General features: G+C 40.0%; 1 protein-coding gene across 4 annotated transcripts in view; it reads right to left on the bottom strand.

Annotated features, from left to right (window-relative positions):
- The window catches only part of evi5l (ecotropic viral integration site 5 like), a 52,338-nt gene that overhangs the window by 2,567 nt on the left and 23,908 nt on the right, over positions 1-25,863 (bottom strand). For 3 of the 4 annotated variants that reach the window (XM_039687159.2, XM_089132014.1, XM_089132013.1), the window contains 7 exons: positions 24,187-24,303; positions 23,178-23,318; positions 21,695-21,862; positions 20,558-20,704; positions 19,932-20,027; positions 18,756-18,851; positions 11,207-13,944 (listed from right to left, as the gene is read on the bottom strand). In XM_039687159.2, coding sequence (XP_039543093.2) covers positions 13,636-13,944; positions 18,756-18,851; positions 19,932-20,027; positions 20,558-20,704; positions 21,695-21,862; positions 23,178-23,318; positions 24,187-24,303 — 1,074 coding nt within the window. In that variant the 3' untranslated portion in view covers positions 11,207-13,635. Of the gene's footprint in view, positions 1-11,206; positions 13,945-18,755; positions 18,852-19,931; positions 20,028-20,557; positions 20,705-21,694; positions 21,863-23,177; positions 23,319-24,186; positions 24,304-25,863 lie in introns of those variants that run through there. The other variant, XM_089132015.1, reaches the window with a different exon arrangement.

The following is a 25,863-nucleotide window of genomic DNA, read 5'->3' as shown; positions in this document are numbered from 1 at the left end:
AGAACGAAAGCCTCCCTTCCTGCTCTTCTTCACCAGAAACGAACGAGGCATGATGAACAGAGAGGGCTTGAACCAGTGGCAGGGAAGACTGAAAATGGAGACAGGAAAATATACAGGGAGATGATGCATTTTAATAGCATTTTAAATCTCACCAAACCAAATTTTGATAGGACAAATATATGGAAAATTAAACGTGTCCCCCTCCCCCAATCTATAGAGGAAAGCACAGATTCTGTTGTGTAAAATAATATTACCTATAGGCTATTGCTTGGCATGATCAGCTCTGATTGTGCATATTTTGCAAGTAACACAGCCTTCATGAGGGCAAAGATTCATTTCCCAAATGAAAGGATAAAGAATCATAAATAACAACTAAAGAAATATGAACACAAGATAATTAACGGAAATCTGTTGTCATCTTGCAAGTCAGACTCTCAACTGCTAACCAGCGACTACATGACGGCGCTTTTCTGTTGAAACACTAGACTTCTCATTATTCACAATCACTTTAAGAAATGAATTAGATGTTATGTTGAGCTTTAGCCGAGGGGAACTCCATTCAAATATGAAGATAGGAATTTCTGAATTTTACATCAACTCATTTTATGATGTAAAAGAGACCTATGTTAAAACAATAATTATATTTTAAATATTGGGGTCATTTTCTGATCCTTTTTTTTATATTATATTGTTATTATATTTTTATATATTGCTATCGAGTTGTTATTATTTTTAAAATAACTCCTTAATGGCTGTATCTGTGTATCTAAAATATATATTTAACCGCATAATAAGTTAAATTTAATAGATGAATTGAAGTTACCTCATATCGCCTTAGAGTTTATTAAACGCTCATACTGTACGTTAAATTTAAACGGTGATGATAATTGTTGTGATAAATCACTTATAGGTATATCCTTCGACATCATGAGATTTGTTATATATATATATTTAATTACTCACTGATTCTTGAGTACTGGGACAAAAGCAGCCTCCAAAACCTAAAACAAACATTAAATAACTGTATAAAGTTTGAAAAATAAAATATACATTACTTCAATGAATGAATGAATAAAGACAGTGGTTATTTTATCTATATTGAATCACTACAGATAGAAAATATTTTGCTGTTGTTGATTAAATATATCACAAATTAATGTATTAAAGCCAAGTAGAAGCCATTTTGTGTTTCTGGTATTGCACTAATGGAAGAAAAAGATTTGTGATTAGCCTACTTCAAATTATTAATGTTGAACATCAACCTCAACTTATCTGTAACTTTGGTTTAATTCATAGTGAATATGCAAAAATAATCTTCAGGATGAAGATATTGATATTACAGCCTATACATCTGAAAAATGTTTACATTAAGATCTGCAAAACAAAACCCCAACGGCCTAATATATTAACCCCTTCCATCCAGGGAACCGTAGTAGGCTATTTATTTTTTAAGATTAATATAGCCTATGATTTAAGTATTATCAAAATGTAACGACACGATTATATGTATGTATCAGGCTAACATAACATAAAACATAGTAAATCCTGAACCTAATTTCAAATAAAAAAAATTTTTTGTGGTATTTTCAAAAAATATCCTCCGGTTTACTGCCACTGGTGCCATACGAACTTATCTGTAACTTAAACTTATCTTAAATAAATTGTCAGGACTTACCAGTAGATGCGACCAGAGCAGCCAATAGTTTTTTCGAGGTCTTTCTATAATAAAATGCGGTATAATTCACACTTGTATCTTGGCTAACTGTATTTATTTCAAAGAGATTACGCCGACCAACGGCGTCGTGTGTGTGTGTGTCTTTCACCAGCACCAGCAGTAATAAATCACTGAGGACAGGTGCGCGCGTTCCTTAAAGCGCAGCAAAACTGAAACTTCGCGAGGTAACGCGCGCTCACAGCACCGGCCGACCACAGACGCGTCAGTTTCCGCCGCGCGCTCTGCCTCGAGCTCTACAAACCCGACTGAGACTGCTTCTGCAGTGCGAAGGAAATTTACCAGCAAAATAAATCAGGGTGCTCTGAATGAGAAGAAAACGCCTTCTGTTGCATACATCTGAAATGTAGTTATTTTGTTCAGCTGTGCATGGATGTGACTAATAAAAATCACTTTTGAGTTGCAAAAATTCTGCAGTAGTCATTCATTGCTAATCTAAACCATAAATAGGCCTAACAGTGCGATATAGGTTTGAAGGTGTGATTATGACGCATCATTGTAAGTCGAATTTGCCTTTGCCCCTGCTAGGCAGCAAATAGTTTCAGACCCCCATGCAGATGGATGAAGAGAGTGAAAAGTGATGAGACTGAAGAAATACTGACGAACCGTGGAGAATGTGGTTGTGTGAGGTGCAACAAGACTTTGCTTTTTTTTGCCCATGCCTTGAAACCATATAGATAACTGACATTAAATACTCGTGCATTTAGGCCGCCCAACGTGACATTTTCACTGTAGAGCGGAGAATAGGAAGAAACTCATGGTTAGACTATAGGTGGTTAAGCCAGATAAGTTTTAAAAATGTTTTCCACGTAAAGAAATTGATCACTCTAAATAATGATGGCTTAATAAAAAAATGCAAATTTTATTTGAGAGAACTTTTTTTTAAGTTGACAACTCAAAGATATTAAGTTGTTCCAACTACTTCAGCTGGAGTCCAATTAATCTGATCTATTTCAGTTCAAATCCACAGATCGTCTTATATTTTCAATGGCAACTGGTACCCAGTCAATGTGTTAATTTACCTTCATGAAGTCTCTTCAGAACATGCAGCTAAACACAATCTTCAACATTATCAAAACTAAATATCAAAACATAGCTTTAAAGACTAACAGGTGTTTCCCCCACTAAAAAAACACACTAACAATTATTTTCAACATTTCAATATTCTTCGTATCCAGTCCTATGAAAAGCACACTGCACCAGAAATGCACTACCCACTTCATTTTCACTTCACTACCCACGTAAGTTTTCGGGACAATTTCATTAATTTTGTTGTTCAGTTGACGTAATAATGTTGATCATTACCTTTACTTAATATTGTGCATAATTTCAACTCAAATTTATTTGTTGATTGGATTTTTTTTTTTAAATTGTGTTGTAACTCATAGGGCTGTCAAACAATTAATCGCGAGTAATCGCATCCAAAATAAACCACTGCGCGGTACGGCTCAGTACGGTTCGGCTCACTTCGCTTTACCACTGCTGGTACGGCTCGGTACGTTTCGGCTCACTTCGCTTTTCCACTTTACGGCTTGGTATGGCTCAGTACGGTTCGGCTCAGTTTCTTTTCCACTGCTGGTACGGCTCAGTACGGTTCGGCTCACTTCGCTTTACCACTGCTGGTACGGCTCAGTACGGTTCGGCTCACTTCGCTTTACCACTGCTGGTACGGCTCAGTACGGTTCGGCTCACTTCGCTTTTCCACTGCTGGTACGGCTCGGTACGGTTCGGCTCACTTCGCTTTTCCACTGCTGGTACGGCTCGGTACGGTTTGGCTCACTTTGCTTTTCCACTGCTGGTACGGCTCGGTACGGTTCGGCTCACTTCGCTTTTCCACTGCTGGTACGGCTCGGTACGGTTCGGCTCACTTCGCTTTTCCACTGCTGGTACGGCTCAGTACGGTTTGGCTCACTTCGCTTTTCCACTGCTGGTACGGCTCGGTACGGTTCGGCTCACTTCGCTTTACCACTGCTGGTACGGCTCAGTACGGTTCGGCTCACTTCGCTTTACCACTGCTGGTACGGCTCAGTACGGTTCAGCTCACTTCGCTTTTCCACTGCTGGTACGGCTCGGTACGGTTCGGCTCACTTCGCTTTTCCACTGCTGGTACGGCTCGGTACGGTTTGGCTCACTTTGCTTTTCCACTGCTGGTACGGCTCGGTACGGTTCGGCTCACTTCGCTTTTCCACTGCTGGTACGGCTCGGTACGGTTCGGCTCACTTCGCTTTTCCACTGCTGGTACGGCTCGGTACGGTTCGGCTCACTTCGCTTTTCCACTGCTGGTACGGCTCAGTACGGTTCGGCTCACTTCGCTTTTCCACTGCTGGTACGGCTCGGTACGGTTCGGCTCACTTCGCTTTTCCACTGCTGGTACGGCTCGGTACGGTTCGGCTCACTTCGCTTTTCCACTGCTGGTACGGCTCAGTACGGTTCGGCTCACTTCGCTTTACCACTGCTGGTACGGCTCAGTACGGTTCGGCTCACTTCGCTTTACCACTGCTGGTACGGCTCAGTACGGTTCGGCTCACTTCGCTTTTCCACTGCTGGTACGGCTCGGTACGGTTTGGCTCACTTTGCTTTTCCACTGCTGGTACGGCTCGGTACGGTTCGGCTCACTTCGCTTTTCCACTGCTGGTACGGCTCGGTACGGTTCGGCTCACTTCGCTTTTCCACTGCTGGTACGGCTCGGTACGGTTCGGCTCACTTCGCTTTTCCACTGCTGGTACGGCTCAGTACGGTTCGGCTCACTTCGCTTTTCCACTGCTGGTACGGCTCGGTACGGTTCGGCTCACTTCGCTTTTCCACTGCTGGTACGGCTCGGTACGGTTTGGCTCACTTTGCTTTTCCACTGCTGGTACGGCTCGGTACGGTTCGGCTCACTTCGCTTTTCCACTGCTGGTACGGCTCGGTACGGTTCGGCTCACTTCGCTTTTCCACTGCTGGTACGGCTCAGTACGGTTTGGCTCACTTCGCTTTTCCACTGCTGGTACGGCTCGGTACGGTTCGGCTCACTTCGCTTTACCACTGCTGGTACGGCTCAGTACGGTTCGGCTCACTTCGCTTTACCACTGCTGGTACGGCTCAGTACGGTTCAGCTCACTTCGCTTTTCCACTGCTGGTACGGCTCGGTACGGTTCGGCTCACTTCGCTTTTCCACTGCTGGTACGGCTCGGTACGGTTCGGCTCACTTCGCTTTTCCACTGCTGGTACGGCTCGGTACGGTTCGGCTCACTTCGCTTTACCACTGCTGGTACGGCTCAGTACGGTTCGGCTCACTTCGCTTTACCACTGCTGGTACGGCTCAGTACGGTTCAGCTCACTTCGCTTTTCCACTGCTGGTACGGCTCGGTACGGTTCGGCTCACTTCGCTTTTCCACTGCTGGTACGGCTCGGTACGGTTCGGCTCACTTCGCTTTACCACTGCTGGTACGGCTCAGTACGGTTCGGCTCACTTCGCTTTACCACTGCTGGTACGGCTCAGTACGGTTCAGCTCACTTCGCTTTTCCACTGCTGGTACGGCTCGGTACGGTTCGGCTCACTTCGCTTTTCCACTGCTGGTACGGCTCAGTACGGTTTGGCTCACTTTGCTTTTCCACTGCTGGTACGGCTCGGTACGGTTCGGCTCACTTCGCTTTTCCACTGCTGGTACGGCTCGGTACGGTTCGGCTCACTTCGCTTTTCCACTGCTGGTACGGCTCGGTACGGTTCGGCTCACTTCGCTTTTCCACTGCTGGTACGGCTCAGTACGGTTCGGCTCACTTCGCTTTTCCACTGCTGGTACGGCTCGGTACGGTTCGGCTCACTTCGCTTTTCCACTGCTGGTACGGCTCGGTACGGTTCGGCTCACTTCGCTTTTCCACTGCTGGTACGGCTCAGTACGGTTCGGCTCACTTCGCTTTACCACTGCTGGTACGGCTCAGTACGGTTCGGCTCACTTCGCTTTACCACTGCTGGTACGGCTCAGTACGGTTCGGCTCACTTCGCTTTTCCACTGCTGGTACGGCTCGGTACGGTTTGGCTCACTTTGCTTTTCCACTGCTGGTACGGCTCGGTACGGTTCGGCTCACTTCGCTTTTCCACTGCTGGTACGGCTCGGTACGGTTCGGCTCACTTCGCTTTTCCACTGCTGGTACGGCTCGGTACGGTTCGGCTCACTTCGCTTTTCCACTGCTGGTACGGCTCAGTACGGTTCGGCTCACTTCGCTTTTCCACTGCTGGTACGGCTCGGTACGGTTCGGCTCACTTCGCTTTTCCACTGCTGGTACGGCTCAGTACGGTTCGGCTCACTTCGCTTTTCCACTGCTGGTACGGCTCAGTACGGTTCGGCTCACTTCGCTTTTCCACTGCGCGCCACTCAGCTCGCAACGGCTCGGTTTGCTTTAGCTCTATTTGCTTTTCCACTGCAGTCAGTACCGCTTCAAAGTGGGCGGGATTATAGTCGGACCGTAACAGTTTATCCGCTCCTCGGCAACCAACGAGAGGAACGTCTGCACTTCGTCCACTGACCACGATTCAGCCATTTCTTTTTTTGGAAGTTTTCTTTCTTTGTTTTCTTCAAGAAAGTCAAGCAAGTAGTTTTAAAACAGGTGCTACAGGTTTTGATCTAGCGGGTTTGATGTCTCGCAAATACAATGACGCTGATAGTGACGATTCTGACTGACCAATCAGTGATCTGCGGTGTGTTCACGTCACATTTTAGAATCGGTACGGTATGCTTGGAACCTCAACAGAGGTGGTACCATTTAAAGCGAGTCTGTACCATGCAGTGGAAAAGCGCCAAAGCGTGGCGAACCGTGCCGTACCATAAGCAGTGGAAAGGCGCCATTTCATGGTAGCGCCATCTTAGCTCACCGTCCAGCAGAGGGCGGGCCAAGATGGGCCGCTACGGCTTCTTCCACAGGGAGAAGCGAGTGGTAACCCCTGGAGAATGCTGAGAAGGGGGCGGTCCAGGATTTCACGACCTCTTCGTAAAGCTCAGGAGGAAAGGGCGCGGGTCTGGAAGGCGGCGGGGCGGCGTCCCCTTCAAGGAAGGACCCATCCAGGAGGTAGTCATTTTAGATTATTATTTTTTTTTACTATATTATTTCTAATATTTGTGTTATTTTATATAGACATAAAAGTTGCATAATTCAGAGGTGAATATTGTCTATAGTCTCATGAAATCCCTTCAAAACACAAAACAAAAAAGACTATTATTGAAACAAAATATTGTAGCCTACATTACAAGAAGTTTTGCGTGCTGTTTTGACCACCAATGATTTCAATGGGGAGTAAGTAATGACATTTTTTTAACATCATTAATGCAAAATAATATCTACACAATACCAAAATGTGAACCTTGCGAATGTAAATGTTTATTCTTTTTTTTTTAAATACATTTTATTTATCATCAAATACAGAACACTGGATCATCATTTGATAACATTGCCATTTATTATAATCTTTAGTACTGTCATTCTTAATAACACTATAGTAAAATTGTAGGAGAGAGAGGATGTAAATTGATGGATGTAACAGGGAGACAATTGGACATTTACAGACTGGTGAAAGGAGGTAAGGCAGCTATTGGAGCACTATAAAGGAGATGATGTCAGATCAGCCTCTGCTTTATGACTTCATACCCTCGCTAGCCGTTTATTTAATGTGATGATTATGATGTTTTGACCTCTGCTTTTGGGGTTGCTGTTTTAATGCACACTGTGTTTGAAATAGCGCAGGCATACTACATTTGAAAACATACAATGCACATTGTTTTTGTATGCTTGTAACACTGATGAGAGTAATGATGACTTAAATACAAAATAAATCAAATAAATAAAAATAAGGCAGTGTACCACACTTCTCATCAAAAAAGAAAAAAGAGGAGGACAAAAAGAAACAGGTCTCGTTGGAATGATTTAGCACACTACCATTTAAAACATATCCTGATATAGAAGGCATTAAACAACATGAAAAGTGTTGCTTTGAACAGCGGTTTGCATGCATATATGGGTGCGTTTATGCATCTGTTGTAGTTAGGAAACAAATACCAGTTTCATTATGAACATTGTTGACTTGACAACCTTAAAAACAAGCAAAAAACAAAAATGGTGAGAGATAAAACTGCTGAAAGATGCTGCAAATAACAGTATATAAAAGTATTCAGCTTCAACCGGAACAGTGATGCAGTGTTTCTGAGATATGTGAAGGACCTTATGCAGGGAAAACTGACTTAATAATTTAGCCGAAAGGCTGAAACTAGAGCTCAACGTGAGACAGAAACAAAACAAAATCGACTCCAACAACATTGGTTACCAAATTCTCCGAAGTTCATTTCAAAACAGACATTTCTGATTTCCTATTAGCAAATTTTCAGACGCTAAAATGCACACCACAAAACCGTTGTGTGTTGTAATCAAGTTGTGAGGACAGTTTCCTTCGACTGTTTGAAACCCAACAGTCCAAAACCAGAACAAATGCTTGTAAAACGACTGCTTGAATAAGTTCTTCATCTACTGCGACTTTCGCTTTGAAGACCAGTGAACGAAAGGTGCACGCCAACTTCCTTTACTTGCTGCTTTTCTCTTAAAAAACACCAGTTTATAAACGTTACACAGTTCTGAAACCAGTTTTGTGGATTAAGTCATTGCAGAACAGGAAGGATGTGCTAAATCAGAGTAAAAACCTAGTCGGTGTTAAGTTTAGTTTTAACAAAATAAAAGTCTGTATGCATCGAATATCATGACTAGACTAATTTGCACAGGTTTTTCTCAGTCTATTTTCTTTTGTCTTTCAGCATGTCCATATTTTGAAAAGTAAAAGGGTGATTTAAAGCAAAAATAGCCACATAATCAGTCAATACAACACTGAGAAGTTAAAACAGCAACCCCAGATTATCTTAAAGAGCCTACCACTCAAAAGTAGATATGCTTTGTGAACACTTAAACGGCTTCCCGTTCACTAAAAATGCCGATTTGATGTCTCGCAATGCATCAGTGTCGGAGATATGACTGAGAGCATCTTCTCACCGTTTTTGTCAATAAAGGGTGCAAATGTCTCATCTGAGCACAGGGACGGAAGTGTTTTTGCTCTCAGAAAGTCATGTAAACACCTAAAATGTCTGATTAATGCAATGATCAGTGAGCTTCAGCAGAATGAGGCAGTAGATGCACCAAGTGTGGTCAGACAAACACGAGGCAGATGGAAGTCTTAGGCGGGTTTCGAAATAGTGGGTAGTATAATTAAAGAGACCAAACTTGCTTAAAAGGAAGAAAAGTGTTATCGTTATACGCATATATACAAAATCTCACATTATCAACCGTCATTTAGTTTAGTAGTTACGTTTGTTTGTGAACCCATCAAATCCAAGCAAGCAGTAGCTCAACAAAGACTCAATAACACAACCATGAGCAAGTCGTCACAAACGCTCCAGGAAGTTGCTTTAGAGTCAGCACAAAATCTCGTTATACTGACTATAACGCAGATTTGTGAAATGCAAATCAAGTCTAGGCAACTCACTGCCGACGGGCATCAAGTCAGTAATAAGTTCACAGTATATCTTGGACGTATAGATCTACTCTACATGGGAGAGGGGTTATCCTTGTGAACATGTTTAAAAATATTAATAAAATAACTAGACATGTCATAGCAGCAGTTGTTTTTCTTTTCTTTACCCCTTTTTTTTTTTAAACTAATCTCTTTTCTGGAGACCCTGTAGTTTCAGCCTCAAGCTGTTTATCAGGATTGGCACAGACGAATAGTATGAATTAAATATTTTGGCCTCTGTATGCATGAAGTACATTATACAAAAAAAATAAAAACAAGAAATGAACTTAAATAACATAAAAAATAAACATTTGGCAATGTTAGACGCACAATAGTTTTTCAAAATTTTGATCACCTTTCTTCGTTTTTGTATAAAACACACACAAATACATGGATGAGCTACGGTAATATTCATCTATGTATGGAACCGTTAACATCCCTATAACATTATATAATACGACTTTGTTCATTCTTACTCTCCTTCAGCCTTTACCTCTCATTAAAGTGATTGTAGTGTCTGTTGCGTTTTGAGAAAAACATAAGAGGTGCGCGTCCTCTTCAGAAGAACAATACAGAAAAATGAAGAATGTCCAGCACCATTTCTGATGCAAGCCTCCAAAGAAACACGAGACAAAGAGAGAGACGGTCCCAACGTTAGGCACCAACTATGATTTGCAAAGCCAAAGATTTGATAGGATGTTGCGGAAGGTGTGTATTCCTGCTTAATTTTTCTCTCTGAAAGCTCATTTCAAGACAGATTGCTGTTGGATTTGTTAAATTTGGTGTGCTCAAGGAAACTTCTGGGCAAGCACTTTTTGTGCGCACTCGGATTCGGTTGACGTAAGAGTTTGATTTGTCTGGATGACGTGAACTTTGTTTTCCGAACTCGGGTGAGCATCCGCTAACCGTACCCAAGTCCGCCTAAAACAGGGAGGTCTGTTGTTAGGGTGGTCCCAAATGATGCACTTTACGCAATGCTAGGGTTGGGAATCAAAAATCCTTACTTAAGGTACTTACTTAATCCTAACTTAATACTTAAGTAATACTTGTTATGAAATCGAGCGATTTTAATTCATTCAAGCGCTAGAATGATGGGGTGGTGGTGGCACAGTGGATAAGACACATGCCTTTGGTGTGAGAGACCCGGGTTCGAATCCACTAAGAGACACCAATGTGTCCCTGAGCAACACACTTAAAGGGATAGTTCACCCAAAAATGAAAATTCTGTCAGTATTTACTCACCCTCATGTTGTTCCAACCCCGTAAGACCTTCGTTCATCTTCGCAACACAAATTAAGATATTTAAGATATTAAGATCGCTCCTGCATACAGTCCATAGGCTTCTTAAAGGGAATGACTCTTGCTGTCCCCGAAAAGTCATTAAAGACATCGTTAAAATAGTCCAAGTGACTACAGTGGCTCAATCTTAACTTTATCAAACGACGAGAACATTTTTGTGCGCAAAAAAACAACAAAAATAACGACTTTATTTCAACTATTCACTTCCTTCTCCATGAGCCTGTAAGTCAGTTAACGTAGTGTGATTGCGTAGAGCTACGTCACACGTAGGCTCACTATTGGCCGACGCTGGTCATGTGTGTGTGATGCGTGTGACGTACAATAACAGAAGCTTACGCTATTAAACTAGTAACCTGACTCGCGCATTGGGAGAAATAAACGAATATTTGAAATAAAGTCGTTATTTTTGTTGTTTTTTTGCGCACAAAAGTGTTCTCATCGTTTGATAAACTTAAGATTGAGCCACTGTAGTCACTTGGACTATTTTAACGATGTCTTTAATGACTTTTCGAGGACAGCAAGAGCCAGTCCCTCAAGAAGCCTATGGACTGTATGCAGGAGCGATCTTAATATCTTAAATATCTTCATTTGTGTTCCGAAGATGAACGAAGGTCTTACGGGGTTGGAACAACATGAGGGTGAGTAAATACTGACAGAATTTTCATTTTTGGGTGAACTAACCCTTTAAGTAATACTTGTTATGAAATCGAGCGATTTTAATCCATTCAAGCGCTAGAATGATAGGGTGGTGATGGTGCAGTGGATAAGACACATGCCTTTGGTGTGAGAGACCCGGGTTCGAATCCACCAATGTGTCCCTGAGCAACACACTTAACCCCTAGTTGCTCCAGAGGCGTGCGACCTCTGACATATATAGCAATTGTAAGTCGCTTTGGATAAAAGCGTCAGCTAAATGAAAAAATGTAAATGTAAGAATATTTAAGCATTTTTTAATATTCAGTGTGAAGACCACTACTGAACACACTACTTGCACTTTTTATAGCAAAGAATAGTGCACGTTTTGTGTTTGTGTGTGTTCTCACTCAATTTCCTGACAAGTGTGACTGACGCACTGCAAGCAGAGAGAAATGTAGGCTATGTCTAATTTCTGCTTTAGGGTTATTGGACTCGCATGCTCTTAAAGGGATACTTCACCTCTGGAAAGATGAATGTGTTTCTAAAATGCGTCATTTATGAAGAAGAAATGTGAAATATTTTTTGAATTTGGAGCTTTCTAGACTGAGAAAAGCCAGAATATGTATTTTTGGCTTATGTGGATGAAAGACAACAACTCCCAGAATGCACTTGCTTCGCTGCCCTAGGAGGCCACGCCTACCGGTAACAGAGCGCAGTAGTTAAACAACAAGTCTAGGCTACTAGTGATGAGTCTGCCCAAAAATGTGTTTTGAGTTCGCCCGAAATGTCCGTGATTCGGGTTTTGCGTTCTACAGTCGCCATTCGTTATGTTTACTGTGGCGAGCGGGACGAGTGAGGGCCGCGGGAGAACGACGCGAGGCCGGTGGCGTGATTACCGATGAGCGACACCTGTGAGATGCACCGGTCTCGTATCTCTCACGGAGGAGCGGGAATTTTCTTAGCAATGTTAAAACGCGCATCAACCGATCACTTGTTTAGCGTTCATGTAAACACTACATTCAGATTCACCAATCAAAATGAATTCAGTTTTAGATTGAAACAAAAGCTGTGCATGTAAACAATGAATGGCGACTGCAGAAAGCAAAAGTTGAATCCCGGACATCGATGGCCGGACATGTCCAGGAAAAAGAGGATGGTAACCCCTACAACTCAGCCTTCTCCACTGAACAAGAGCCTGCTAGCTTAGCTTCCAAAAGAAGATGGCCGACACTATGTGTTCATTCTGTGGGGTTTAGAACATGCGGGACGCCCCTACTAATGACTGTAGTCTGAAAAAAAAACAAACAAACATAAATCTCTCGTCTCAGGGGGATATGAGGGTAGAAAGCATGGTAATTCGAAAATACTACAGGTTTCCAACTAATACAAAACTTAATGCTAAATCCTGAAGTATCCCTTTAAGAACATTTGCAGTACTGAAGATAACAGCAAATGCTGTTATGTGCTGACGCTTGGAAAACAAAAACAAAGGTTCAAAAACCATAATATAAAAGTGAGGTGAGCAACGCTATGTGTTTTAGCGCCTTCTCTTGCATCGTGACGAGGGGGGAGCAATCAAACTCAGGCAATCATGAAAGCACCCATAGAGGTAGTTTCATAGCCACACTGTTTTCTTTGATAGGAGAAAATGGCTGAACTTTCTGGCACTCTGAGAGGAGAATATATATTATACATACGTATGTATGTTGGTCTATGGTGCACAGAACTCCAAATTGAGTCCTATGAATACAATAAGTTTAAGAATTACATGTAGCGCAACAGACACACTGACAAAAAGACAGTAAAAGAGAGAGTAAGGCAAAGAGAAAGAATAAGAGAGAGAGCCAGAGGCTGTGTCCGAAACCGAAGGCAGCTGCCATGTGTTTGTGTGAACGTACCGCCTTAGGAAACTAGTTGCAGGTCAGCTTCCAAGGCGCCAAACGTCACGTCTAAAGATCTGGAACAAACTCAAGTGAAGTTTTGACATGAACCAAAGAAATACTTGAGTGAATACCATGCAATTTTTGGGTCAAGTTTTCAAAACCATGAAATCTTCCATGAGATCCATGAGATCACTTTAGCACGAATCCATGAGTGATCCATGAGATCACTTTAGCACGAACCGCCCAACTGAACGCACTGGATTGTGCCGACATGCGAACAAGTCGAACAGACGGAAGGCAAGCCATTGGATCGGGATATGCCTTGGTGTCATCATACTTTCGTATACTGCCAGTAAAGGCGGCGTTTTTTCAGATTTCGGACACAGCTAGAGTGAGGAAAACATGTACTATGAGAGTGTTGCGCTATGCATCAGTTTCCTGCCCTACCTCTGTCAGCTTTTGGATGAATGTACATGATCTCTCTCTCACGCTATATGTGTGTGCATTTTGTGCAGTCTAATCCGTTTTCAATTCTCCTTGTCCCACAGTTTCAAGGAAACTCAGTTGTCGAGTCCTTCGCCACACACCATGCCCGGGTAAAGCTGCTGCTGGTTAGGCAGAGGGTCTTGGCAGGGGTTTTGAATGGGGTTCCTTTCCTCTCCATCGCTGTCCGTGCTGCCTTGACTGTCCAGACGAGGTGACGAGTGATGCGGATACAGGGCGCTCACGGGCAGGTGGCTCTGAAGAAGGTCCTCGTCTGAACTGAGGTAATCGCCTTCTGCAGACGCTGGGCTTTCCAAACATAGGTCCTGATAAGCACCACCGCTGGTATTCTGGAAATTGGAGCGCTGTCCACGCAGCTGCCTGATCTAAAATGTTCAAGAGAAGGAAGTTGACAAGTTCTAGATTCCAGCAAATATTCTTACAAATGCAGAGCCCTGCAGAAAAGACCTGTTTTCAAGGTAGTTTATGCATGCCCATCAAGCCAGGGTTAGTATAGTTGAGTAAAACAAACTAAAACCGTTTGACTTACTTACCCTCGTGTTGTTCCAAACCCGTAAGAACTTTGTTAATCTTTGGAACACAAATGAAGATATTTTTGGTTTCGGATTGGGTGGTGATGGACCAGTGGATAAGACACATGCCTTTGGTGTGAGAGAGCCCAATGTGTCCCTGAGCAAGACACTTAACCCCTAGTTGCTCCAGAGGCGTGCGACCTCTGACATATGTAGCAATTGTAAGTCGCTTTGGATAAAAGTGTCAGCTAAATGAATAAATGTAAATGTTTCTGAACCACCCATATGTAGCAACGTCATTGCAACTTTCAAGGGCCAGAAAGGTAGTAAAGACATTGTTAAAATAGTCCATGTGACTACAGTGGTTTAAAATATAAAGTTATAAAGCATTGAGAGTACTTTTTGTGCGCAACACCCCCCAAAATAACTTCATTCAACAATCTCTTCTCTTCTATGATATTCTCCTACACTGGTGATGTAGTGTAAACAGTGCAGCGCTTCCGGGTTCTATGTGCCGACGCTGGTCATGTGAGCACCATGACTCATAGGTGGCCAATAGTAAAGCGGCGTTCTAACGTGGAACCCGGAAGCACTGCACTGTTTACAATACATCACCAGCGTAGGAGAGAAGAGATTGTTGAATAAAGTCAATCTTTTTTGCTTGTTTTTTGCACACAATAGTATTCTCGTCACTTCATAACATTAAGGTTTAACCACTGTTAGTCATATGGATTATTTTAAAGATGTCTTTATAACCTTTCTGGGCCTTAAAAGTTGAAATGCTGTTGCTGCACATTGGGTGGTTCAGAAACTCTGCAGAAACCTCTCGGATTTCATCAAAAATATCTTCATTTGTGTTCAAGATGAATGAAGGTCTTATGGATTTGGAACGACATGAGGGTGAGTCGTTAATATCAGAATCTAACCATTTAAGTGAAATTAAATGAAATGTATTAAAAAAAATTTATTTCACATTTCCATCTAGTTTAACTTAAAATTAGGGCTGGGCAACGATTAATCGCATCCAAAATAAAAGTTTTGTGTTTTCATAATATATGTGTGTTTAGTGTGTATAATTATTTTGTATATAAAAATTCACACACATGCATGTATATATTTAATAAAATGTGTTCTTAATATATAAAATATTAAGATTCATATTTAATATAAATTAAGTATATATATATATATATATATAGTATTTACATGCAAATATTTCTTAAATATATACATGCATGTGTGTGTATTTATATATACAAAATAATTATACACACTACACACACATGTATTATGTAAATAGAAACTTTTATTTTGGATACAATTAATCACGATTAATCGTTGCCCAGCCCTACTTAAAATTAAATAAAACTATTCATATATATATATATATATATATATATATATATATATTTACAAAATTACAAAAAGTGCATAACAAAATTACTAAACTGATGAAAATGGAAAATATGTATAAAAAACTCGTTCAAAATATTAATAAAACTGTAATAGTATCGGAATGAAGCAGTGCCAGCATATGGACAGAGTAGTGAAGGTGCTTGGCAAATTAAAAGGCCTGGTAAGCATCCAAAAAACAACATACACTATGAACAAAACACAATTTATTCATAACCATAAAAAATAACAACATAAGCTAAAATAGACACTTTAAAATAAATCACTGACTCACTTTTGACCTGTTAAAAAAGGGTTGAATTTGAAAATGGTCATAACATGTGTTTGTTTGTTGTTTATTTTCTGAGAATCAAAAAGAAATGTCTTTATCTGTAAAATAAAAACATTGACCTTAAAAGGCACACAACACCACATTTACCACCTTTTTTTTTTTTTTTTTTTACAAAAAGGTTGGGATGTTTCCAAAGCAACAAGTAGTGTAGTAGTAGTAGTGTGCTGATGGAGAATTTAAGTTCTGCTTATCAGGTGTAAGAGCAAAGTGTACACATGCAATGTGATTAAGATCAGTTCGTCGCTGTTATTTCTCTGTAAAGCACCCTGTGGTGGGGGTTTAATTGATCGCCACGATTTATTTCGTGATGTTGTTACTGTGCACTTGCACAAATAAGTAAGTACTGAGTTATATTAATTAATTACATGTACTTACTACAGGGTTAAGATTAGTTACTTGTATTTATGCATAATTTACTGTTATTACTATAGTAGCTGTAACTCGCCTTAAAATAAAGTGTTACCATATTGGCTTTTAACTGAAATGTTACACAATTAACAAATGAAAATACATTTTTTTTGCACAAAAATAAGCACTACAAGATGTATGTGTTTAATTTGATCCATTTACCTATATATATCTAAATGTGTTTTTTTTTTTAAATCTATTTATTTATTTTGATTTGGCTCCATATCGATCTTCAAGACTTGTTTTGATATGTGACTTTTGTGGTACCATTCATTTGCTTAAATCTACCTACATGTGCCCTCGGTGAATATGCGACTAAGGTTGTGTGTGAATCACGTAGTGAGTGGATTTTCTTGCGTGACAGAAACGGACCACAATTTTTCGCTCTCATTTCAGATCTTCCCTTCTGAGTCAGTGAGCCAAAGTGAGTGTGATTGCGTGTGTATGCGTGTCTGTCCTAACATTCGTGAGAGACTTAAACAGGTATTCTGCTAAAATCTCAGATCTGAAACGTCATGGGTTTCCCAATAAGGGCTTTAGCAATTTGTGAGTGTGGGAGGGGCTGTGGTTAACCAATGGAAAAGCTTCCTGAGACAATCATCTACACAAGCCCCACCTCTCACTTCCTCTGTCTGGTTGATCTCGTTTCAGCCAAAACCACAGAGCAAAAGTCAGTGCACAGCACTTCCGAATTAGGACATCACCGAGATTTTTTTTTTTATAAGTAAATGTTAATGAAAAGCACATTCTGTGCTGAAAGGCTAACAAATAAAATATAAGAAATACATATATACAACCTTGACAACATAAAGACTGGTTTATGTTCAATGACATGGAAATTAAACCCTGCATTGATATATATTGCCAACTTAAAGGAGTAGTTAACTTTTTAAAAAAAACTTTTGCTGATAATTTACTCACCCCCATGTCATCCAAGATGTCCACGTCTTTCTTTCTTTAGATGAAAAGAAATGAAGGTTTTTGATGAAAACATTCCAGGATTTTTCTCCATATACTGGACTTCAATGGGAACCAAACGGTTCAAGGTCCAAATGAGAGTTTCAGTGGAGCTTTAAACGACACCAGACGATCAATAAGGGTCTTATCTAGGACCCTTAGAGTCATGACTCGAAAAAAGATTTGTTGTTTTTTATTTATTTTTTAAATGAGCGATCTTTTCGCTAGATAAGACCCTTATTCATCGTCTGGAATCGTTTAAAGCCATTTGAAGCGGCACTGAAACTCTCATTTGGACCCCATTGAAGTCCATTATATGGAGAAAATCCTGGAATGTTTTCATCAAAAACCTTAATTTCTTTTCGACTGAAGAAAGAAAGACATGGACATCTTGGATGACATGAGGTTTTTTTTTTTTAAAGTGAACTACTAGATAAATGAATGATTTAAATTGTCCGTCTAAATAGTTATGTGTGATCGATTGCAAATAATTTGATTAATTCTTTGGCATTTTATGTAAAATTTGAATCCGCCCTAATAAATACACACTTTTTATTGCAAAGGATAAATTAGCTAGTTTCATTTGACAATATTCACTAGTTATTTTATACTAGTACAACAACAAAGTTAATTAGATTGAGTTATAGAAGACGGCAGGATTTCTTCAAGTTGATTTGTTTTGATCAAAGATAGTTCTAAATCTTTGGCACGGCAGACCATATGGTGACCTGATTTCATGTCTGAATATGAGCACATGTAAAACGCTGATGTCAATCCGTCCTTTGAAAGCGCCCACAATGCATCTCAGCTCATAGATTACAGTAACCATGAAACTGAAGCATAATCACTTCAAATTTGTATGTAAACACTGAAACAAGCAAAGCTATCGAGCGAGAGGAAACGTGAGTGGCGATGACGAAATCAAAAACGAAAAGAGGGATGAAAACGAGAGATGAAAGACGGACTGATATGTGAACAGAGAGGTGAAAGGGAGGGAAACACATTCGAGAGAAAGAGAATGTCAACACACTCTCACACCCCCCTGTCACGAAAGGTTTCTCTACAAATGAGCAAGATCATCATATGAAGTGCGTGAGACCGGGTTGTGACTGGGTGCGTGGGTAAAGCACCACAGTATCAAACCATCAAAGCCGCCTGTGTGTGTGTGAGGCTATATGTGGGGAATGGGGAAAAAGATTTTCGAGTGGTTTTTATCGTGGTTAGGGAAGGTCCCAAGTGCCAAGAAAAGCACTACAATACCACTCTAAAATGAGGTAGAAAGGTAGAGCGTACTAAGAAAAACGGTGGCAAAGTGCAGACTATAAAACATAGAAAAGTGCCATAATAATAGGAATAAATACAAATTTGAGAAAGCTGGTTTGTGTAGTAGGGATCATGGTACAGTAAGTGCTTTTTAGCGACACTAATGTGGGTTGTAAATGTTATGGTCATTTTTTTTCTGATCACAGAATACAATGCGAGTGCATAGACTGTTAAAGATATCAACTTGCATACTAGCGCATGCTTGGGTGTGTTTGTGTGTGAAAAACCTCACCTCGTTCTTGAGTTCAGCGATCTCCTGCCTCAGTTGAGTTATATACTGTTTGGAGTCCGAGTGATTCAGCTGACCTTGGATCAGTCCTTCCTCTTTCTGTAGGCAATACACACACACACATTTACACATACCAATATATACAAAGAAAACAGACCGATATGTGACGCACATGCACACTTAGTGGTCAACCGATATTTATCAATAGCGAGAGAGCTTTATCTACAGAGCAATAGCCAATGTAATTCTGATGTTTGCATTAAAGGAGTAGTTCACTTTTGAAAAAAAACTTTTGCTGATAATTTACTCACCCCCATGTCATCCAAGATGTCCATGTCGGAAAGAAATGAAGGTTTTTGATGAAAACATTCCAGCATTGTCTCCATATAATGGACTTCATTGGGAACCAAACGGTTCAAGGTCCAAATGAGAGTTTCGGTGCAAAGTGTTCAAAGGGCTTTAAACGATTCCAGACGACGAATAAGGGTCTTATCAAGCGAAACGATCGCTCATTAAAAAAAAACAACAAAATGGCCGCCTTGCTCTTTTCTGTGATGCGCGTTTGTGACTCTTCTGTTCGAACTTGTTCATCAAAATGAACAAATCTTTTTTTCGAGTCATTTGGTTCATTCAAAGAACAAAACGAACAAATTGACTCAAAAGATTCGTGAACGTGCATCACAAAACAGAGCGAGGAGACCATTTAAGCTTATAAAACTTAAGCTTTACTATTTTTTTTTTAAATGAGCGATCATTTCGCTTGATAAGACCCTTATTCATCGTCTGGAATCGTTTAAAGCCCTTTGAACAGTTCACAGTTTGCACTGAAACTGTCTTTTGGAACTTGAACCGTTTGGTTCCCATTGAAGTCCATTATATGGAGAAAATCCTGGAATGTTTTCATCAAAAACCTTAATTTCTTTTCGACTGAAGAAATAAAGACATGGACATCTTGGATGACACGGGGGTGAGTAAATTATCAGCAAAAGTGTTTTGAAAAGTGAACAACTCCTTTAAACGATTTAATGAGATGTAAAATACTAACATTTTATTCAAAATTCAACAAAGAATTGTGTATTATACCAACTAGCATAGCTGTTTCACAGAAGACAAATACAACTTCTGTTAAAAAGTCAAGTAGACACAATTATTGCACACATGTAGGCTTGTATTTCTCACCTGTATTTCTAGGTCGGCTATCTTTTGCCGGAGTTCAGCCATGGCGGCCATGCTGTCGGCTTCTCTTAGACGCACTGCCATCACCTCTTCTTTGCTCTAAAGATAAGACCGCTAAATTATTTCTACATTATACACATAAAATTCTACATTCTAATAAATGCATTAATCTATAAATGTCATTTTGGTTGTAGTCTAGCTATGTCTATTTGCTATGGAGGCACTGATATTGAAATTCTGGCTAATACTGATAAGGGGATAATGTTGAGGCTGATGACGAATACATGGCATGTATTCAAATTATATACTATTGTCTAAACAAATAAATAATAAAACATTACAAACTAAGATTAATCATTGTAAATATCATCGTAGTAAATGCTAGTCAATGTAGTCATTATTACAGCAAGATAACCTTTTTTTTAATTTTGATACTTAAGTGTTTTTAAAAATTGACTTTAAGTGAGCGTTAGATGATGAAGGTAATCTAAATATACATGTATAGCAAATAAAAAAATGTCTCATGCTATGCATTAACCGATATGGCACTGATTTATTGTGGATCCCGTTTACTGTTTATCTCATTGAATCGGTCCTTCGTGAAATGTCAGGCTGTGAATGCATTGTACCTTGCAGTCAAACTCGGACTGCTTTCTCTTCATTTCGTTGAGCTGGCTTTGTAGTGTTTTGTTGTGAGAAAGAGCATTCTGCAGTCTCTCCTGCAAGCTGGCGCTCTCTTGCTCGTGTCTGCCAACTAGTTTACAGTTGATCTGGTTCTGTGGAGACCAGGAGAAAAGGCAAGGTGTTGTTTGAAGGGTTTTTGTTTTTCTATGTGTGGGTATATTGGTTTAGTTATTAGTATATTTGTTTATTTGGTAACACTTTACAATAAGGTTCGTTAGTTAACATTAGTTAACTGCATTAGTTATTATGAACTAATAATGAATAGCACATATACAGCATTTATTAATCTTTGTTAATGTTATTTTCAACATTTACTTATACTTGATTAAAATCTTGTTAACATTAGTTAATGCACCGTGAACTAACATGAACAAACAATGAACAGCTGTATTTTCATGAACTAACATTAACAAAGATGAACAAATGCAGTAACAAATGTATTGCTCATGGTTAGTGCATGTTAGTAAATACATTAACTAATGTTAACTAATGAACCTTATTGTAAAGTGTTACCGTTTATTTTGTGTGATGGCCATTATGTGTGTGTATGTGATAATTGGCACTGGCCACCATTGTATAAATTCACTGTGTATGTATGTATATAAAGATAGAGCTGGTCCTTATATATATATTTATAAATATATTTATTTAAATATATTTAAATATATATATATATATATATATATATTTAAATATATATATATATATATATATATATATATATATATATATATGAAGAGTTCAGATGCAAAAGCCTCTAAATGCCATTTGAAATTTTCTTTAATGATGATTTTTATCAAACTTGTATATTTAAGTTCAGTGATTTCACTTAAATGGCAATGATAATTACCTATTAATTGTTATTTAAGTGAAATTACTGAACTTAAATATACAAGTTTGATAAAAATCATCATTAAAGAAGAAAATTTCAAATGGCATTTAGAGGCTTTTGCATCTGAACTCTTCATATATATTTTTTTTTACATATTAACAACAAATATAAAATACGTTACTTTTACACTAAAATTTTACCAAAATAATTCTAAAATAACACTGATACGGAAATGCATCGTAGTTCTAACCTGGCTCTCCAGCTGCAGGTTTTTAAGTTTGACCTCTTTGAGTTCAGCTTGACCTTGAGCCTCTCGCAGTCTCAAACTCATCAGTTTATCCTGCAGCTCATTCAACGCATTCTTCTTAGGAGACTCTTTCCAATGGCTTCCTCCTCCTCCTCCACGAGACGTATGATTCTTTCATAAAAATAAAAATATTTTAACAAAGGTTTGCAGAGAATTATGGCGCTTTTCCATTACCAGTACCAGCTCGACTCGTACCGCCATAGATATCCATATATATAAAGGCTAGATATGTCGTCCACGCTGCTGGCCAATGGAGGTCGATGACGTCAGCACCCGGCGGCCATCTTGTCACAGGCAGCTCGCTCACTCGTAACATTGTTTTAATGGTGCATGTGCTTTTTAAATCACCGTAACTTGCTCAATTTTCTACCGATTTCTGATTTACTGCATACTTATGAATAATAAGTGTATAAATAAATAATCATCCAGAATTATAGCCACGTTAATAACGTTTGTAAGAAACCAAACCGTTTGTAAATCCGTCAAGATTTCAGTGAGATAAGAGCCCACCAGAAAGCCTGCCTGTGACAAGATGGCTGCCGGTGATGACGATAAAGACTCCGCCGTGAGACATCTACCCTTTATATGGATATCTATGAGTACCGTCACAAATAGTACTCGGTCGTCATAGCGACGCCTTTCGTTACCCCATCAAGCTCTCGTTGGATCCACTCTTCGGCCACCAAACAAAGGAAAGTCTGCACCTCCTCGTTGGATCACGACGTATTCATCCGAGTTGCCATAATAATAATAGCAGTAAGTTTAGAAACTATCTCTGGCCGAAATATTTAAAAATGGCGGGGTTATTCTGGATACTCCATCTGGCGCGTGCAATGATGGCGCAGTGATTGGTGACGGCACTGTTTTGATACAAAACGGGATACAAAAACGTACCCGAAACTTTTACACAGTGGAAAACTAGACGAGTGGTCAAGTCGAGCTGGTACTGTGTAGTGGAAAAGCGCCATTAGATTTGAGGACCTGTAGAAGAACCAATCAAGTAATCGAATGGGGGAGAACAGGAAGTAATTGTATTAGTTAATTCTTGATTAACGTAAAATCATGCTGTTTTATGAATGTCAAAACATGCCAAAGCGAAGATCCCGCACACTATCAAAACTTGCATATCACAAACGTTTTATTCAACAACGTTTCGGTCCCACGACCTTCATCAGTTTGTGATATGCAAGTTTTGACAGTGTGCGGGATCTTCTCTTTGACATGTTTTCGACTGGTCGTTTTTTTCCTACGCACCTATCAATTGTAGGTGGGCGATGTTTTTTTCATTTTATAATGAATGTCAAAACAACCAACAAATGAAAATGCAGAGGAAAACAAAAACAAATCTGAATTCTGTAGCGTTCAGTAGATTTGGACAGAGTTTAATTGTGTAAAGTTGTGTATTAGGGTTGTGTAGATTCTGCACCTGCCAGCAGTGGTTGAGATCAGTAACGGCCTCTTGCATCTCCCTGAAGGAACGTAGGCTCTCCTGCTCTCTCAGTTTCACCAGCTTCAGCTCCTCCTGCAGCTGAGCAACATTAATCTCATCCGGCAGAGAGCTGTTCCTCTATAACATGCAGACAATATACCATCAAGTATTAAACATCAGCACCATTTAGTACTAAAAAGCAGGATATTTAGGGCCAATCCCAATTCTACCCCTTACCCCTTCACTTTCCCCTTCCCCTCCGTTTTGCGCGTCCACGTGAAGGGGTAGGGCTGCCCCAATTCTCTTTTGGTTGGAGGGGGAGGGCTAGGGTGAAGGGCCAGATAGATTTTTCGGGAGCACACTTCAAACGAAGGGGTATGAGAAGTGTCACTGCTAACCCAGGCTGGCTGCCCAAGCAACAAAGGAGACCCATAAATTTAAGGATTTGTGGCTTTAATAAGTATTATAACGACAAATAATGATTTGCTTTATGTTACATTCAATATTGTGTTCATATTTACGGTCAGTTTCTTCACAGAAAAAAAAAAATCGCTAAAATTACTGTAGTTTGCTAACGATAGTCCCGCAACATATTTTCGTCGTCTCCGTTGTTTCCTGCGAACTTCACAAGATGCAAGAAAATAGCTGTAACCCACGCGACTGAGATAACTGCAGCTGTCGACGGGATCTTGGAAGTTGTGATAAACATCGGCGCATCTCCTGTGACGTAGGCGCTAGCGACGACTTATAATGACGTTTAACGGAGGCGTAGTGGTGTCCCATTTCTTAGGGGAATATTTTCACCCCTACGCATTGCCACTCTGTTTTAAGGGTCAAGGGGAAGGCGAAGGGGAAGGGATAGGGGAAAGGGAAGGGGTAGAATTGGGATTGGCCCTTAATGCTATATTTGTCTTCACTGATGATCTAATCATCACCATTGGTGCAGAAGCATCTATCCAATTCATACTTGAAAATTCTGACTAAAAAGTCAAACATGCACACACACCTTCTCTAGATCGAGCACTTTGTCCTGCATTTCTTTCAGAGCACCGAGTAGTTCTGCTTCCTGTAGACGAGACTGTTCCAACTGAGTTTGCAGCCCACTCACAAACTCCTCGGTATACTACAGACAAAATGGATTGAAACGCTGGTGAGTGCAGAGAAGGTTATAATGGCTGCCATTACATCAAGAGTACATCAGATATAAGGATTTTGAACACAACAAAATTAAGCTTAACTGTACAAAAAGGGCATTTCTTTATACAGCACAACATTAGGGTTCAGGAAGTAAAAATCCCAATCATAACAATAAATCCTCGCTCGCTCCAATGCGGGACAGCTGGTGATCAAACAGGAAGCGGGACAGACGGAAGTACATCCGTCATCCAGGCGCACTCTCTCGACGAATGCTCGATCAACATAAAAAAGATGGCCGCCAACGGGTTTTGATTCTGACGCTCGTAAATTTCGCTTCAAACTTTTGTTTTTACACACGTCAATTTCGCTCTTGCCGTGCGAGTGTTCAAGCGTATAACTAGGCGCGAAGTTGACGCGCTATTTGCGTCTGTCGTGAATATAAGTATAACGTCTTGTAATCTTTTTGTAATGTTCACAGATTTCAGTGCACCGACGTGTGATTTATGAACCAACTTTTTATTGAAGAAAAATAATTTTGAATCCAAGGATACTGAAAAATTGTACAATATACTCGGTGGAAGAATTTACAATCTAATTGTTACAATAATAATACAAAATTATATATTACTAATATAACTGTTCTGCTGTTACCATTTTATTAAAATGACGAGACAATCGAAGTGTTAGTGCCTACATTTACTGCAACACATGACCATTATGTCATAAAATAACAATTTCAGCCTCTGTTGCATTTCAAAAGAAATTTAAGGTTGCGTATGAAAAACAAACAAGTCATTCTGTAAATGTCTGCTCAGAGCAACAGATAAGCTTCTGGAAATTTGAGATAATTTGTAGCATTATCGATCACTGTAGCGGCAGTGTTGATGTGAGTGTGCGTCTGCCTTGTCCTGTGTGCATATACTGTGGCCTACCAGAGGGGGCTGTGGCCTGCCCTGGAGACTTGTGTGAACACTAGTTCCCACGGACTTTTACTTCTGTTTTTCTTACCTCCCTCCAGGCTTCCAGTCACTTCATCATACCCGTATTACTCAGATGTGTCAATCGCATAAACTCTCGCTCGTTCTACCTCGGTTTACTTATAAAGCACTAGTAGAAGGACTGGACTTTTAGCTGTAAACAGCTGCTTTATTTTCCAGACAGCAAAGCGCAGCAGAAACGAACTTTTCTCAAGAGAATACTAGTGCTGCCAGAGATCCACACTCCACTAACGTCATTTCACTGAATGCTGATACTTGGAATTTAAAATGAAATGATATAGGTGAATACGTGTGTGTGTGTGTGTGTGTTAAAAGAGGATGAGAAACATAGACCACAAATAACATTTCATGTCAACCACAGCGAGCCCCAGGTAATGAAACCATATTCGTCAGATTTAGGTCGAATAAGCAACATAAAAACTCACCCTTAAACATACTAAATCCCGGTCAGATCTTAATAGTAGTGTTTTCTTCAGTATAGCTCTCAGGAAATTTAGATCTAAGTAAAACGATTCAATAACTGGTCTAAAATAAGAAATAAGCGAGAA

Source organism: Pimephales promelas, chromosome 6 (assembly GCF_988280905.1).
Source record: "Pimephales promelas chromosome 6, fPimPro1.hap1.1, whole genome shotgun sequence".
NCBI classification, from domain to species: domain Eukaryota; kingdom Metazoa; phylum Chordata; class Actinopteri; order Cypriniformes; family Leuciscidae; genus Pimephales; species Pimephales promelas.
This window is presented reverse-complemented; position numbering and strand designations above follow the sequence as displayed.